Below are 16,695 nucleotides of genomic sequence, written 5' to 3'. Positions count from 1 at the left end.
TATAATTACAGATTTAAAAATGTCAAAAGAAAAAGGAAAAAGGAACAATTTAAATATAGTTTCGGAACACCTTTAACTCTCCCTCGGAACCTGAAAGTTCCAGGAATATATATCTCTCTTATGTACTGTTTATTAATTGTTGTTGAAGTTGAAACACCATCTAAGTAATAAATCTCGAGTTATTAATGCAATAAAAAATATAATGCGTAATTTACATAGTCCTTAACATTAATTAAGTTTAATCTATACGAATATTTATAATACTAATCATTGCTAAACATCGTAATTCTTACTCTGGATCATTACATGGATCACTTTTTTTAATTATAATAATTACACTCAAATTTTAACATTAATTTATATTTTGAAAAAAGGTCCGATGAAAATTTTAAAACAAGTTCATTTTATCGTCAAAAATAAATTATTTTATTTCACACACCCTTTCAAAATGCAAATTAAAATCATTATGAATTTTGTTATTTTTTCAACTTAAAAAATAATAAAAAATCAACTATTTCATAACATTAAACTATCGATATGCTCAATGCTTAAATAAAGTTATCTAAATTACTTGTAAACCTTTAATTATAAAAAATTTTAACTTATTTTTAAAATTATTCAGGGCATGGCGTAATTTTTCTTCCCTTCACCACCTTACAATAAAATGTTTCAGAAAGCTGAAACAAAAATAACAAAAAATTAAAATGACGCTTCAGAAAAGTTAATCTCTTAGAACTTTAACAATAGATGGCAGCATCACTCATTCAAATTACTTGCAATAAAGAAAACTCTAGAAAATTCTCAGTTAGACTCATATATTCTGTTCCAGATGGCAGCACTATAGAAAATGCATATCATCCAGAAACTTCTGGAAGTTTCGTTATCTGTATAAAAACAAAACCAGAACTCTTCTGCTCCATGATCATTGAGATTGGTTGAATAGATTTTCTCATACCAAGTGTTTGTCTGCGAAGTACTTTTGTTATTTACAGTATTGAACATCTATTAAGTGAACTGTTGTGAATCTACACTGTACATTGATTAAGTGTTTGAGTGGTGAAAATTTATTTTACGAGTGGAGAACGGTAATTTTGATCGGAAAGTTACAAGCGCCCTGGTTTTATTATTAAAGCGCTGAGTTTTGTGCAGAAGAGCGGTACTATTATTAAAAGATTTGGACAGTAAAAATGCCTGGTATAAGTGCTCCAGCAATTGGCATCGATTTGGGTACCACTTACTCCTGTGTTGGAGTATTTCAACATGGAAATGTCGAAATAATTGCCAACGATCAAGGAAATCGAACAACGCCTAGTTATGTTGCCTTCACTGACACAGAGAGGCTGATTGGAGATGCTGCTAAGTCCCAAGTTGCCTTAAATCCAGAAAATACCATATTTGATGCTAAGAGACTTATTGGAAGGAAATATGATGATCCTAAAATACAACAAGATTTGAAACATTGGCCTTTCAAAGTTGTGAATGAACATGGCAAGCCAAAAATTTGTGCTGAAGTAAAAGGTGAAAGAAAGCTATTTAATCCTGAAGAAATCAGTGCTATGGTGTTGACTAAGATGAAAGAAACTGCGGAGATGTATCTAGGCCAAAAAATTACTGATGCTGTAATTACAGTACCTGCTTATTTTAATGATTCACAGAGACAAGCTACAAAAGATGCTGGAAAAATTGCTGGACTGAATGTATTACGAATTATTAACGAACCAACTGCTGCTGCCCTGGCTTATGGTCTGGATAAAAATCTTAGAGGTGAGAAAAATGTACTTATATTTGATTTGGGAGGAGGAACCTTTGATGTATCTGTTCTGACTATTGATGAAGGATCTTTGTTTGAAGTACGATCAACAGCTGGAGACACACACCTCGGAGGAGAAGATTTCGACAATAGAATGGTCGCTCACTTTGTCGAGGAATTTAAACGTAAACATCGTAAAGACCTGCAATCCAGTCCCAGAGCCTTGAGGCGACTAAGAACTGCATGTGAGCGAGCAAAAAGAACTTTATCAAGCAGTTCTGAGGCAAGTATTGAAATAGATGCCCTATTTGAAGGAATAGATTTCTATTCAAAGATATCTAGAGCGAGATTTGAGGAACTATGCATGGATTTGTTCAGGTCTACATTGGAGCCTGTAGAAAGAGCCCTTAAAGATGCCAAATTAGACAAAAGCAGCATTCATGATGTTGTGTTAGTTGGTGGATCAATTCGCATTCCAAAGATTCAGAAGATGCTGAAAGATTTTTTTAATGGTAAAGAACTGTGCTTGTCTATAAATCCTGATGAAGCTGTTGCCTATGGTGCAGCTGTTCAAGCTGCGGTACTGACTGGCAATACAGATGACAAGATCAAAGATGTTCTCTTAGTTGATGTTGCACCATTGTCTTTGGGAATTGAAACGGCCGGTGGAGTCATGACAAAAATAATTGAGAGAAACTCTCGCATTCCTTGCAAGACTTCACAAGTATTTACTACCTACTCGGATAACCAGCCTGGTGTTGATATTCAAGTGTACGAAGGTGAAAGAGCCATGACCAAAGACAATCACCTTCTTGGTCGATTTCAACTATCTGGAATTCCACCGGCACCAAGAGGAGTACCACAGATAGAAGTAACCTTTGACATGGATGCTAATGGAATCCTAAATGTATCAGCACAGGACAAAAGTACCGGGAAATCACAAAGCATCCGAATCACTAATGATAAAGGTAGGCTATCAAAGGAAGAAATCGAAAGGATGTTGAATGAAGCGAAACAATTTGAGAAAGAAGATGCAGATCAACGAGAGAAAGTGGCTTCCAGAAATGCCTTGGAGAGTTATGTGTATTCTGTCAAGCAAGCATCAGACTCTGTCTCTGATGACAAGTTGTCGTCTGCTGACAAGGCAAAGATTAAAGAAAAATGTGACTCTGTTATTCAGTGGTTGGACAATAACACATTAGCTGAAAAAGATGAGATAGAGCACAAGTTGAAAGAAGTTCAATCTGACCTGTCTCCATTAATGACCAAATTGCATCAGGGTGGAAATGCTTTCAATCCTGATCAACAATCCAGTTATTCAGCTACAAATGGTCCGACAGTTGAAGAAGTAGACTAATAATATTGTGGTAAGAACTGTTTAAAGTATTAAATAATTCATTTGTAAATAAATCATTATACATTGGAAATGATTCCCTAGTCCTCCTGTTAATTGAATCCTGTTAATGTGATTTTAAGATGTTGTAAGTTTGTAAATTATATTGTTTAATAAATAAATTTATTTCGTTTTTTTAATTGTTGTCATTATTTATATTTAAATATTTTTTTAATACAGTAGTTACAAGCATAATATACTTCATCAAACTATTAGTTATATAGGTAGTATATATAAATAATTTATATTTAAACAAACATACCTTCTTTTTTTTCAATAACTTAGATTAAAGGAAATGAGATATTTGATATTTTTTTAATCGTATTAATGCATGAGCAGATAAATTTTAAAAAATATTAATAATTCTAATACTTTTGGTTATTTATTGAAACTAAAATTTGTTATTATTTATAATTTTTGTCTTTAGATCAAACTTTATTCATTCTAAGTTTTAAAAAATATAAGATTGATGTTGGTTAAATTTAGAAACTCATAAAAGATATACTATCGATATACAAATTAAAAATATAAACAAGTTAACATTGGGTTAAAGTGGTTGAAATGAAATTAACCTACAAGTTAGATAGAAACTTATAGACAAGTTTTTATTATTCAAAAAGGAGGAAAAAGTGTCTACCATTTCTTTAAACAAATAACTTTTACGACATATATAATAGTTAAATTAATATATTTTGAATAGAAGTCCATTATTCATTTTAGGAAAACCAAGTATATTGTTAGGTATATATATATTTAAAAAAAAAAAAGATTTATTAGCTTTTATTTTCATTGATGAATTTGAATATTCTTCCCCAATGCAGTATCAAACTTTATTGTTGTCATCACTTGATGTGAAAGTTAAGTACATTCTCAAACTCTAGCAAAAAGTGTGTAAGGTTCCTTCTTGATTAACTCTGCTTTCTACTTTTTTTAATTTTAAAGCAAATATCTCTAAAAATTCAAAATGAATTCTCTATCAACTATTAAGTGTTTTTAGAAGCTCTTTTCCAAGGAAAATAAAAAGTCCATATCTAAAATGCCTTACATTTAAGGCTAAACTATGAGTTTTAAATGTAGAACAGTCAAATAACTTCACCAATTTGTTGATATTTTTCCACCTAGATAAAATTTATCAAAATCAATATATATTTAAGATAAAGTAGCATTAGAGTAGCTTTTTTAATATAAAATTAAATTACAATCGCTTTTTATTTTTACGAAACTGTGGCTTTTTTTTCATATTGACGTTTATGCCATTTTCAGAAATAACAGAGAGTGCTTGCTAAATATAGGGTAAACTTAGCCTAAGAGTCACAAGTTACTGATACAAACTCGCAGCAGTTATGAAAATATTTTTCACTTGAAAGCTTTATTTCGTGTTGAGATAGACTTCGAGAAACAACCTTAAAACACTAAATGACCAAAATTTTTTTACCCTTCGAAAAATAAATAATTTTTTTAAAAGTCTACATTTTAACAGATTTTTGATTTTATACTGGTTTTCTTAAAGATGATTACCTTTGAGTGTGAAGCCTTAAAATTTAATAATAATTTTAAACACAATACTTTCCCTATCAAAATTTTAACAAATGATAAAGCAAGAATAGCTAATGCAGTTGGACCTTGCCACAGAAAATAGTCTGTGACCCACCAATGAATTAAAAGACTGTGCTTCACTATATCCAAAATCTATGAATAATTTTTTTTTTTCATATTACAGTTGGAAATTATTGTTACAGCATACGATTTGCTTTATAAGTTATTAACTTAATATCAATAGTCTCTCTACTAGTTTCCTTACAGTAAATTCCTTTCCACCATGAAAATTTTAATCGGAGCATTAAATAAAAATCTAAATATTCTCCAAATAACAAAGTGGTTGTCTACGCATAACAAATTTTCTAGACATTGATCTTTTCAATTCATATCATTTTTTGAATTGTTGAGTAGTTCATTTCTTTTTTTGAATGTGTCATTTTCGAAAAAAGTTACATTTAAAAGTTTACCGATTCTTTCTCCCATATACCTATTATTGGAATCTCTCACATTATTCCTTCCAGTGAAATTACTCATTTGAAGCACTCAATTATAATACATACTTCATTTTTGGTAAAAAGAGAGACACTTTTAAAATTATCTCAAAGGAAGGAAATTTTCAAAAATTTTTTTCAATACCTACGGGAAGGAAATTTTGCTCCACTTTAAACAAACTGCTAATTTCTCAGCTATACACTATAAGTATATGAACTAATATTAGTTGCATAAGAGTTCGGACAGACCATTTAAAATGTTCATCACAACCGAGTGTTCACTCTATTCTGGGTTCATTATTGTGGGTTTTGATTATATTCTTTAATTCATAATAAGTAGACCTTAAAATAACTACACGCCATATGGCGAATCAACAAAAAAAAAGTGACTTAAATTAACAACTGGTACCTTTTTCCCATCTTCTTATTTTTTTGAAAATTATTTAATGATAAAAATACATCATTGCAGAAAATGTCCAATGACTCGATAAAAATGTTGATCCATCAGAATTCATCAATTTGTGGAAAGAGAATTTCACACATATTTGATGGAAACAATTCACACATTTCAAATTTGTAATGCATACATTAAAAGTATTTTGCCACTCTCAACATTTTTAAATAAAGTTATCTTAAGTCAGTAAGTTAAATTAAATTTTGCCATGTATTTCTGTTATTTTTATTGTTAAATTAACTTGGTATAGCCGCAGATTATTTTTTAAATGAATTTTTTTATTAAAATATAGTTTAATCCAAGCAACAACAAAAAAAAAAAAAGATTGTAAAATTATGAAAAGGACCCATCAATATTGGTCACCGGTTCATTAAGATTGAGAAAAAGTGGCTAATAAATTTTAGAGTCTACAGGCAACTGGCTACTCATGGAAAAGTTATGTTTTCAGGTGTAATAATAAGTATTATTTTTTTCTAAATTTCAGAACATTTTAAAAAGAACAAAAACGTGACCTTAAATTGCCTTTATCTGGTATATAATACTTAGAAACTAATAAAAAGCATTTTAATTGTAGGAATATTTTTTATTAATATTCTTATAAAATACATGGAAGGAAATTCAACAAATTGGAATGGAATTTACATATCAAAATAACAATTTTTATCTACAAAGTTCATCAGAAAATACAGGAAGGAAACAATAACAGGCTTTATAATAGTATTATGTATGTATATATGTAAGTCAGACTTTAAATATTTCAAAAATTTATTGAGCCTACAACTACTGTTTTTAATAAAACTAGATTATGAATACTAGTTTGAGCTAAATTGAGTATGTATTGAGGCAAATCAATGGGTAATCAATATCACTTTAATGAATAAGAAGTAAAAACACAAATCCTCTTTTCAAAATACTTATTAAGAGTATTATGGTACATTCTTAGAGAATAGATTATAATTGTGTACCACAATTTAAATCTAAAAATCTAAATTTTGAATATTAAATTGCACAATATTACAGCAATTTGTATAATTTTTATTGTTAGTCAAAGTGTTTGTAAAAAATTGGCAATAAAATTAAATTGACAAAAATTCATGTTCATAATATATTATTAATAGTATACTATAAACTAACATATACTACAAACTTATTTGGTAAATATATAAAAAGATCAAAATATCAGTTACCCACAGATTTAACTCTATACAAATTTTATAAGTTCACATTCTAAAATTTACATAACTTCCATTTCACTCCATACAATTTTCTTTTTTTCTTCTTAATAACATGAAAAAATAAAGCAATCACTAGAAAGACAAAATTAACAAATAAATAAAAAATGTTTCTTATGAAATTAATTCAATTTATAATGCAAATAAAATTTTGAAGGATTTAAAAGATTTTAAAGTTGTCATATTATTTTTATTAATATTATTGTTTAATTTGATAGTTTCTAGGTTAAGTTAAAAAAAATAAATGTCAAACCTCATATCTCACAAATAAAATTAATAGAGATACATAAGAAAAGTGCTTGGATGTAGAATTTTTTTTACAATATCCAAAAATATAAAAACACTACAAATACCACAGTTGCAGCAGCAGCTAATTTTGTATAAGCTGAACTTATATTCAAAAAATGAGCATCTTTCTTGTATTTTTCAGATAACAAAGAAAGGTTACTAGCTTTGGAATCCAACTCTGAAACATTAAAAAAACATATATGTAATACACATTTTTTACAATCTTTTTAAAACTATAAAATTTAAAGCAAGAGTTAAAGTAAAGCACAGATTGGTTTAAAAAAAAATTCTATTATTAATGGTCATATCCATATTTGAAGAAAATGGGAAGAAAAGTTACACGACTGCCAAAATAAAAGGAAAAAAACTTAGTAAATTTCAAGAAATTGAAATTGTATGAAAATCATTACACTATAGAGACTTATAGAAAAGTTTTCAATAATAAAAGTAAATAAAGCAAAAATAAGTTATATAAAAATAATAACTACAAATTTAAATTGGCTGTTTGACATTAAATAACTGAATTTTTTTCCCAGAGTATATTTTAAAATTTGTAATTTAGAACATATCCGTGTATCTGAGATAAAAGGCAATATGTCCTTTTTTTACAAAATTATGGTAATAACATGAAATTAAAAAAAGAAATGTGATAAAAATAATTCAAATTGCCTTTCTGAAAAATTTAAAAATATTGACAATTACATCAAATTCATTTTAGTTAGTTGCAGCTTATGCTTGAATACCTCATATCTTCGATCATATAATAATAAAAACTATCTTATATTGATTTAAAAAGAAATTTCAAAATGAAAAAAAAACAATGAAATTGAATGAAAAAGCTTCAAAGTTATTACAGTAAGTGAGGCTCAGTTTGAAGATTTCTGCACTGTGATCTGTGTCAGAATAATCGCTAAGTCTTGGCAACTTCTGGACATCAGTCCAAGAAAAACTAAAAAAAATAATTAACAAATAACAGTAGGGATCAACTTGAAGGTTGTAACTCGTAGCCACCTCTAGGCAAAACTCTACATTTGAAAAAAAAAAATTTCAAGTTTAAGATAGATTTTGACCCTTGGCAGTTGTAGTTGGCGCAACAGATCACGATACGGGAAAATCCCCGGGTTAACTTCCATCGATTACCAATGATGGAATCGACAGCTTTTACATGGAATTCTTAAAATTTTTCAAATATTAAACATCACTTTAAAAACTTATTAAATTATAAGTAGACTTGATTTTGAGATAAAAAAATATACAATCAATAATTCACACAGAAATTTTAATTCATAAATGAGAAGGAAAAAAATTATATTACTCCTTAAAATAAATGAAAAGTTAATGATTTAAGAAAAAAATTTACCAGAGAGAGCAGATCCTCTATTCAAAACATCATCAATGTTTTGAACCATTATTCTCTGCACATCCTGTAATTCTGTATTCAGGTGTGTGAGATTCCGTCTGGCACGGTTATCACAATAGGATTTCTTTGCCTTTTGCATATAATTATCTGAAATAAAGGAATGAAGGCTTCTATAAGTTATACAACAAAAAATTTAGTGAATGAACATTTATTTAGTAAAGTATTATTTTCGAAGAATTATTTATTAATATTATTTTTAAGAAAGTATTATGTTTTTAAAAAAATTTTAACTTTTAATAAAAAGATCTTATTTTAAGTTTATAAGGGATACAACATTAATTAACTATTAACGTAAAGACTATATAATAGCTATTAACAGAAAGACATACATTAACTATCGATATTGATACAAAGGCATTACATTCCCTATTCTATTGTAACTATAAAAAAATCAAAGCTTATTTAATGAAATTCATTAAAGTGTTTCTCAAAACCTTCATTTACTTAAGTTTCATTCAAAAAGACAAGTTTATCAATCTAATATTCAACTCAATCTAAAGTTCTCGACTTCTTAAGTTGAGTTTAAAATTACAAATATGAAATAGAAATTTTATTTTCTATTTTTTTTAACAAGAAATGGAAAAAGCAAAACATTGTTTTAAATCTGACGCTGATACACTGTTCAAAAAATGAGTATGAGACAAAAGGATTAATTAGTCATACAAATTTATTAATAGTCATTTCAATTGCAAAAAATTTCAAATCAATAGTGATTTGACTTTTTTTTTTTTTTAAATCTTGCAGATTCATTGTTAATATCAATTACCAATTCACTATACAATATAAAAGCAATTATATATATAATCCTTAGTCGTGTTCAAGAATAAATTAATTTTTATGGAACAGTAGTTTAACTACCAATTTTTTAAAGCCTCGTTGCTGGTGCAACCATAAATTCAATATTCTTTATGTCACTTGAAATTTTTTTTTTACTACAAAAATACTTAAATATTGATTTTTTTTCACTTAGTATTTAAAATTGGAAAAATATTAAGAGTGGTTGTGTGCCAGCATTATATTAAGCAATGACGTTTAAACAAAAAATATTAGACAATTATACTACAGTTACAGTTAAGTACAATTAACCTGTTGCATTAATATAATGATGGTTTGACTTGGTTTGAAGCAGTAAATGTTTCCTGATCCTCTAATAAAAGTAAATTTTCTTTAAATATAATATATTTTTCAACTAAATACTGAAATTTAAAAACTGCTGTCTCCATTTATTGAAATACTTATTAAATTTTTACGTCGATGATTCGAGTTTTTGAAAGTTCGAGGTAGGTTAGGTACTGTCCACCTCGAACTATCGAGACTCTACTGTATTTGTTTTCAGAACTTGTACTCTTGCCTGCTACTTTTTTATAGAACTGTTCAAGAATATGACCAAGAGGTAGTTTATAAAGAAAAACAGTTCACATGTGAGATAAGTGTAGTGTTTCAACAGATTTCCAGATCATAAAAGATCAAACAAAATGATAATTTATCTTAGTTACAGTTCGCTAATCATTTTTACACAAACAATTTTTGTAGAAACTTCAGAGAAATGCTTTTTAATTACAATGTATGAACAGAAAAAAGATGTAAATAAAATGTAAGAAAAAGTTGCCAAAACAAATTATATATTTAAAAATTTCAATTAGGAGAAGTGTCTGTTTAACAAGATGAAACATTTTAACTGTTAAAGTAACAAATTAAAGATTGTTGCAAGATTAAACAGCTTTATTATCAATGAGAAACAGTTTAAAAGAACTCATATGATATTTGTTAAAGTTTATAACTTTGTTAAAGTTAAAAAAAAACTTTTATTGAAGTTACAAGTATGATCAAAATGCTAATAAAATTGCTGGTGCAGATTTGATAAGATAGCAAAAAGAATACTTCTTGAAAATTTTCAGCAAACAAATATATTTATGAAAAATTATGAAACAATCACACATTTTCTTTTTTTCTGTAATTTCAGGTACCAGTAATAAAAACTCTTTTAAAAAAAAGTACCATGTCCTGTTAATAGAAAGATAAAAAAAAAATTAACAAATAATTAAATAGCCTGTTATTTTGAAAGTGGAATAAGACCATTTGAAGATAAAAAGTTGTTTATTTATTTATAATTCTAGTAATCATGATTGAACTTTAATGTTTCATCAAATTATAGTATTAAAAATATCACTCAAATTGATTAATCTTTGCTAATAATTTCAAATTTATTCAAACAATAACCATTAAAAACCTCAAACTTGCACCACTTTCTAAATAACTTATTCCATTTTAAAAATTAATAGCACAAATAAAACAAGCAACCTTACCAAACTCAATACATGTATAGGGTCTCATTGCTGTTAAGACCATTCTACCATAATGTGTACTGAACTCATTTTTTAAATCCTCCAAATATGCAAATGCCAGTCTTTTGGAAAATGATTTATCACATAAAGCCAGGTAGCAAACATTTTCATAAATAAGGTAACTATACAAGAAACACAAAAATAAATTAGCACTATAAACTGATGTTACATAATGCAATGTCAATCAAAATAATTATAAGATACCAGAATTTAACAGCGAAATAAAATTTACTGTAGAACTATAATTGTATCTAGGTATTTCATCTGAATACTTCTGTCGATCAAAGGAGGGCTCAAAATATTTTTTTTTTATTATTATTTTTTTCACACACAATAAGTTTTTCTTTCTCCTTTACATAATATGCTGCCATTATTCAACTACACAAGAGTTATTTCTCTTTGTACAACATAACTACACAAAAATTATAATTTAAGTTTCTTAGTGAATAAAATGGTTTTTGCTTAAAAAAAAATCAGAAAAATGCAATTTTTAATTGATTCACTTATCATTAATGTAGTTCAGTATCATGGGCATTGCAAGTACCTAATTTTTAAGTAGGGTGAAATTAAAATACACAATTCTACGAAAATACACAGTCACACTTTAAATTTCACAAAAACATTTCTTAATTCTGCTAAAGATCTTTAAAAAGGTTAAAGTCTTTCTTATTTTTATCTTCAATGAACTTAAATCATAAATGATTTAATTTTATACCTGGCTTTGAACAGCCAATCCAATTCTGAGCTTGAAGATTATCAATGTTTAACCTCCTGGTTCAAGCATAGATACGAACTAGCCTTTTCAGAGGACTTTTTGATTGAACTAACCCACAGTTGCAAAACACGGAGATGAAAATCACGAAAATCTCCCATGGTTAGCCAGAAAGTAAGGAAATTCTAACCCCTGTCTACCACTGAGTATACTATTTTACATCAGCTTCGTATCCACGCAGCCATATCTTGCTCAACTGATAATAATTGATAAAAAGTTTCTCTTTTTATCAGAAATATTTAAGGGGACTTACAGAAGATTTCTAATTATTGAAGGGGACAAATGCCCACCTTCACACTCCCCTTCCAATGACGCCTATCTTTACTTGGATCAACATCCTTTCACTGCCACTATAAAGAAAGCCTGGTATGTTATCTACGGAAAAAATTAATCTGAATAAAATTATCAGAAGCAGTACAAAGCCTACAACAGAATACAAATCAATAACTCAATGAAATCAGCTGTTGATTTAAAATCGGATGTTGCATTGTAGAAACAGATCAAAAGAATACTGCTATTTGGAACAATAGAATAAAAATATTTTCTGAATGGTCATATTAGTATTGACAGCATGATATTATAGCACTATATTAACAAACAAAAAAATTGTTTTTTGAGAATTTAATGATAAAAATAATGTTATCATTATAATCTGAATACTTTGATTATTTGATGGAAGACCTGGCCCCAATAACTTTAAATAATCGAAGTTTTACTGCATATGAAATCATTCGTTAGAATTTCAAAAATATGTTAAATTTAAAATAAATATAAGTTTTAAACATTTTAAAAACAGTTTGACAACTGAATCAAAATGACCAAAAAAATTGAGATTTCAATGTCACTAACTATCATTTTCTGATTTATGTTATCATTTATGTTTTTATACATAATTTAGAAAAAATTTTGCATTTATGAAAAGATAGTGATGTGGCATCTGGAAAATCAATATATTTTTTATAGAGTGCTGGAAATTTTTAAGTTTAAAGAAATTCTTAAATTTCAGTCATTGCATTTACATAAAAAACAATTTTTTTCCACAATCAAAAACAATTTTTTTTACATAGGATGTTTCAAAATAGAAAACAAAACATAATTAAATAATTTCATTGTTCTAAAAATAATATTGAAGCTAAAAATTTCATACTATGTCAAGTTTCTAAAAACAATTTTTATATTTACTTCAAACAAATGGTGAATAAATATATGAATAGAAAAACAACAATTTTATCAATATGAAAACACATTTATAGTCAATCCTTGAAAATTGAAATCAAATTTTTTCAACCATTCACTAACAGAAGTACTCACTGGCCCCTATATCATGAAGGCAATAGCCAGAAATAACAACACAAAAAAGTTACAATATGAAATAGTCATTATTATTTCAACAATGTGAAGAAAATAAATTTAAATATTGTAAATCTCTTGGTATTTGCTCAAAAAAGATAAGCTGTATGTAAAACAACTAATGCTTGGAAAATGATTTTTTCCCTAATGTGTGATGTACAAAAATTTTCAGGACATCACACTTTTATGTTGAAAAATATTAAGCAACAACTTTACATTTCAGTCATAAATTTGAATGCATTTTAAATAAAATTTAATGAGTTGATGTTTCAAGAATTACACATTTTAAGACATTCCAATCAATACTTTACTTTTTTTTAATTGAAATAAAATGAAGAAAAATTATGCAATGATTATATAAATAACCAGGTAGTACTTACTGAAAATAATATGGTCCAGTTTCTATGCTACATACAGGAACAGACTGATTGTTTAACTTCCGCAAAATTGATTTAGCTTGGTTGTGATATTCATATGTCGTTTTACCAGTCTACAAAAAAACAAGTCCGGAACATATTTTTAATATGTTAAGTATGCAGTATAGGTCATTAAATTTTTTTTAATAATTTTTTATTTAAATAAACTTAATTTAATTAAGTATTTATAAATTTTGTAACATGGAAATACTAAACGTTTTTCGTAACTCATGAAATTAAAAAGAGACTAAATAAATTCTAGAATTTTTAAAAAATAGTAATGTTGAAGAATTGTTCTTTAATGTAATATGAGAAAAGAAATAAAAATTATTTATGAAAATCTGCCATATGAAAATTTTAAGTAAAACTTAATTGTGCTTTATTTGACAGTACAAATTTCCATTTCAGAGAATTTTCTACCTTATAAAAAATTATAATACAAGCAATAAAATATTTTTCAAAAAATATAAATATTTTTGCTATGACTTATAATAAATATTATATTACACAAAATTATAAAATATACTTTCATGTTTCATATTTATATCATTCGCACTTCATACATTGATAATATGCCTTCATTAAATAATTTCCAAATTATTTGACAAGAATTTATAAGATCAACAAAGGAAAAAGTTAATACACTAGTCTGATAAATCTTCACAGATAGGTTTACATGCTTCTATTAAAAATTATTTATAAAGCAAAATAAATTTAACCAAAACTATATAAATTGTAAAAAAATTAAAAAATTCAAATGAAGCATTTATAAACTGATATTTTATAATCATAATTTAATAGACAGACTTAATGTTTGATATTTATTACAGATATTATGTTAAATCTTATATATTATTATTTCCCTATCGTGATCAGTCACACCAAGACACCAAATAGGTATAAACTTGCAATTTAAAAAAATTAATAAAATATTTAGAGATTACCCTGGGAGTGGCTCAAGTAGGTCTTTTTTAGAGGTGTTTTTTTTTAATTTTATTTTGGATACTGCCCAGAAGTCGCCAAGACTTGTCAATTAGTCTGGTTTATCTATATTCTATGTGCCTTAGATTAAGGAAGGTTTCCTAGATAAAAGAATCATTTCTTCTACATTAAATATTAAAAAAATATTAATATAAAATCATTTTAAATATAAAATGTTTCTATTGTGATTCAGAAACTGACCAATGAATATGCAGTAAAAAAAAAAACCTGACCACGACAAGAAATTAAAAAATGAAAGGGGAGACTTCCATATTGTTATCTGTGGCAGACTAATCGCCATGTCTTCGCCAAAATCATTTTAAATATAAAATGTTTCTATTGTGATTCAGAAACTGACCAATGAATATGCAGTAAAAAAAAAACTTGACCACGACAAGAAATTAAAAAATGAAAGGGGAGACTTCCATATTGTGATCTGTGGCAGAATAATCGCCATGTCTTCGCCAAGTTTCGGGAAGCGTCCCGCGAAAAATTTTAAAAAATATCACAGAAAAGGACCAACTCGAAACGTATAACTCGTAGTCACCCCCAGGCACCTACATTTTTTTTTAAATTTGCAAATTTAAAATCTATTTGGCACCTAGGTGATGATTGTAGTTGGCATGACAGGTAATGCTACGGAAATATCCTTAAATGAAAAACAAAATCTGAGGAACCACTTAGTATTTCATGTTGGTAAGAGTCTGATTATAGTGGTTCCTGACTAATGCTTTACCTAAATTTTGAGCCTATAACAATGTTTAGATTATTAATCTATGCCTATGTGATATTGGTATAAATGGAAAGGGAGGGGACCTACTTGAGAATTGTGTCTACAGTCTGATAAAAGATAATCAATTTACTATAATCCATAATCAAAATATCCAGTTTTAACAGCAGTTTTTCAAAAGTATTTCTTTTTTTAAATCAATAATTAATTACTTGTCTCTTTTGAAAAGATAACACCATAAAACTGTCTTTAAAAAAAATAAAGTCTACTTTCAAAAATCTAGTTTATATTTAATAATTTCCTACTTATATATATAATGCCTCCTAAGCTAATCTATATAAACCTTAAACAATAATTGCAATAAAATTGGTTGAGTTTACTATTGTTTATTTTATTAGATGAGAAAACAATAAATGCTTTTAAAGAACGTATATAAAAGCATTTTTAAAAAAAGAATGAAGAGCACGATTTCCAGGGCCATGGAATAAAGCATTAAAGACAAAATCCAAACAGTTGACACATCACAACACGCAAGATTGATTTATGAAGTGTTTAATAATGGCACAAATGCAATAGCATTGCAGAAAATTCAATTTTACCTCTTCATCATGCTGAACTGACTCTGTCAAAATTAAACCGTCACCAACACGAGCAATTATAGTTAGGATAATCATTTCTAATTACTATTTATTGTTTATACTGCAATCGACAACACTCAAAACAACTCCAAGTATTTATATATTGAATCTCAAATAGATATAATAATCAAGCAGCTTAAATGCTACTTTTTATTTAGTATAATTAAGTATTATCTTAAACTTTCCGTCATCGTTTGCAATATTATTAAACTTTCCCCATTCATCGTATGATACAAAAACTGTCAATAAAAAAAAGTTCCGGAATGATGACTGTTCTCATAATCTGATTACGGTCGCAGTTATTTCACAAAATCAAATAAACAATTATGATTTTTTAAAAATATTTTGTCCCGCAGTGGCATTTAATATCGAAGTTTTTTTTCGATTTGAGAAGAAAAATAGTAACTCCTAATGCTAAAGATGAAGAAAATAAGAGTCCCGCAGTGGACTGATCGTTACGACACGGTTCCCACCGAAGTCAAGTATCACTGGCTGCGGTCAGTGTGCGGGTGGGTGACCACTTGGATCAGTCTGCGTTGGGACTGAGGGTGTGCGGTATTGATCCTCGTTAAACTGTTCTACCTCGAAATGCTCGACTTCGCGCAGGTCATCTGGTTACAGAAGCGTGGGTGCCATCCCCTTATGCAGTGGATCAAAATTGTGATATCATGTCTTCGGATCATCCTCAGAGATGTGTCCCAAAACGTCGCCAATAGTCCATTGTGCAGCTCTAGTCCGACGTAGATGAACTACAGCAACAATAAAAATATTAAATTAATTATATACATTTTAAATTATTTTTTTAATAATATGGAAGTTATTATATCATAAAAATCTTTTTCAAATTCAGCTTTTTATATATGCTGTTCCATAGCGCACTGATAGTTAAGACACGT

General features: G+C 27.7%; 2 protein-coding genes across 2 annotated transcripts; one reads left to right on the top strand and one right to left on the bottom strand.

Annotated features, from left to right (window-relative positions):
- The first annotated feature begins 832 nt into the window (after positions 1-832).
- Positions 833-3,283, top strand: LOC107456624 (heat shock protein 70 B2). The gene has a single exon (XM_016074530.5). The coding sequence runs from the start codon at positions 1,188-1,190 to the stop codon at positions 3,105-3,107; it is 1,920 nt and encodes a 639-aa protein (XP_015930016.3). The 5' UTR covers positions 833-1,187; the 3' UTR covers positions 3,108-3,283.
- A 2,906-nt stretch (positions 3,284-6,189) lies between these two features.
- Sec22 (vesicle-trafficking protein SEC22) lies at positions 6,190-16,258 on the bottom strand. Its single transcript, XM_016074535.4, has 5 exons — positions 15,761-16,258; positions 13,415-13,524; positions 10,874-11,034; positions 8,508-8,654; positions 6,190-7,325 (listed from the first exon to the last, which is right to left on the bottom strand). Exons 1-5 carry the CDS (start codon positions 15,833-15,835, stop codon positions 7,177-7,179), a joined length of 642 nt encoding a protein of 213 aa, XP_015930021.1. The 5' UTR covers positions 15,836-16,258; the 3' UTR covers positions 6,190-7,176.
- Between the last annotated feature and the right edge of the window lie 437 nt (positions 16,259-16,695).

The sequence above is a fragment of the Parasteatoda tepidariorum genome, chromosome 9 (assembly GCF_982258835.1).
Source record: "Parasteatoda tepidariorum strain Cologne lab strain chromosome 9, Ptep-v5.0, whole genome shotgun sequence".
Lineage (NCBI taxonomy): Eukaryota > Metazoa > Arthropoda > Arachnida > Araneae > Theridiidae > Parasteatoda > Parasteatoda tepidariorum.
The sequence above is the reverse complement of the archived record's forward strand: the minus strand, read 5'-3'. Positions and strand labels throughout refer to the sequence as shown.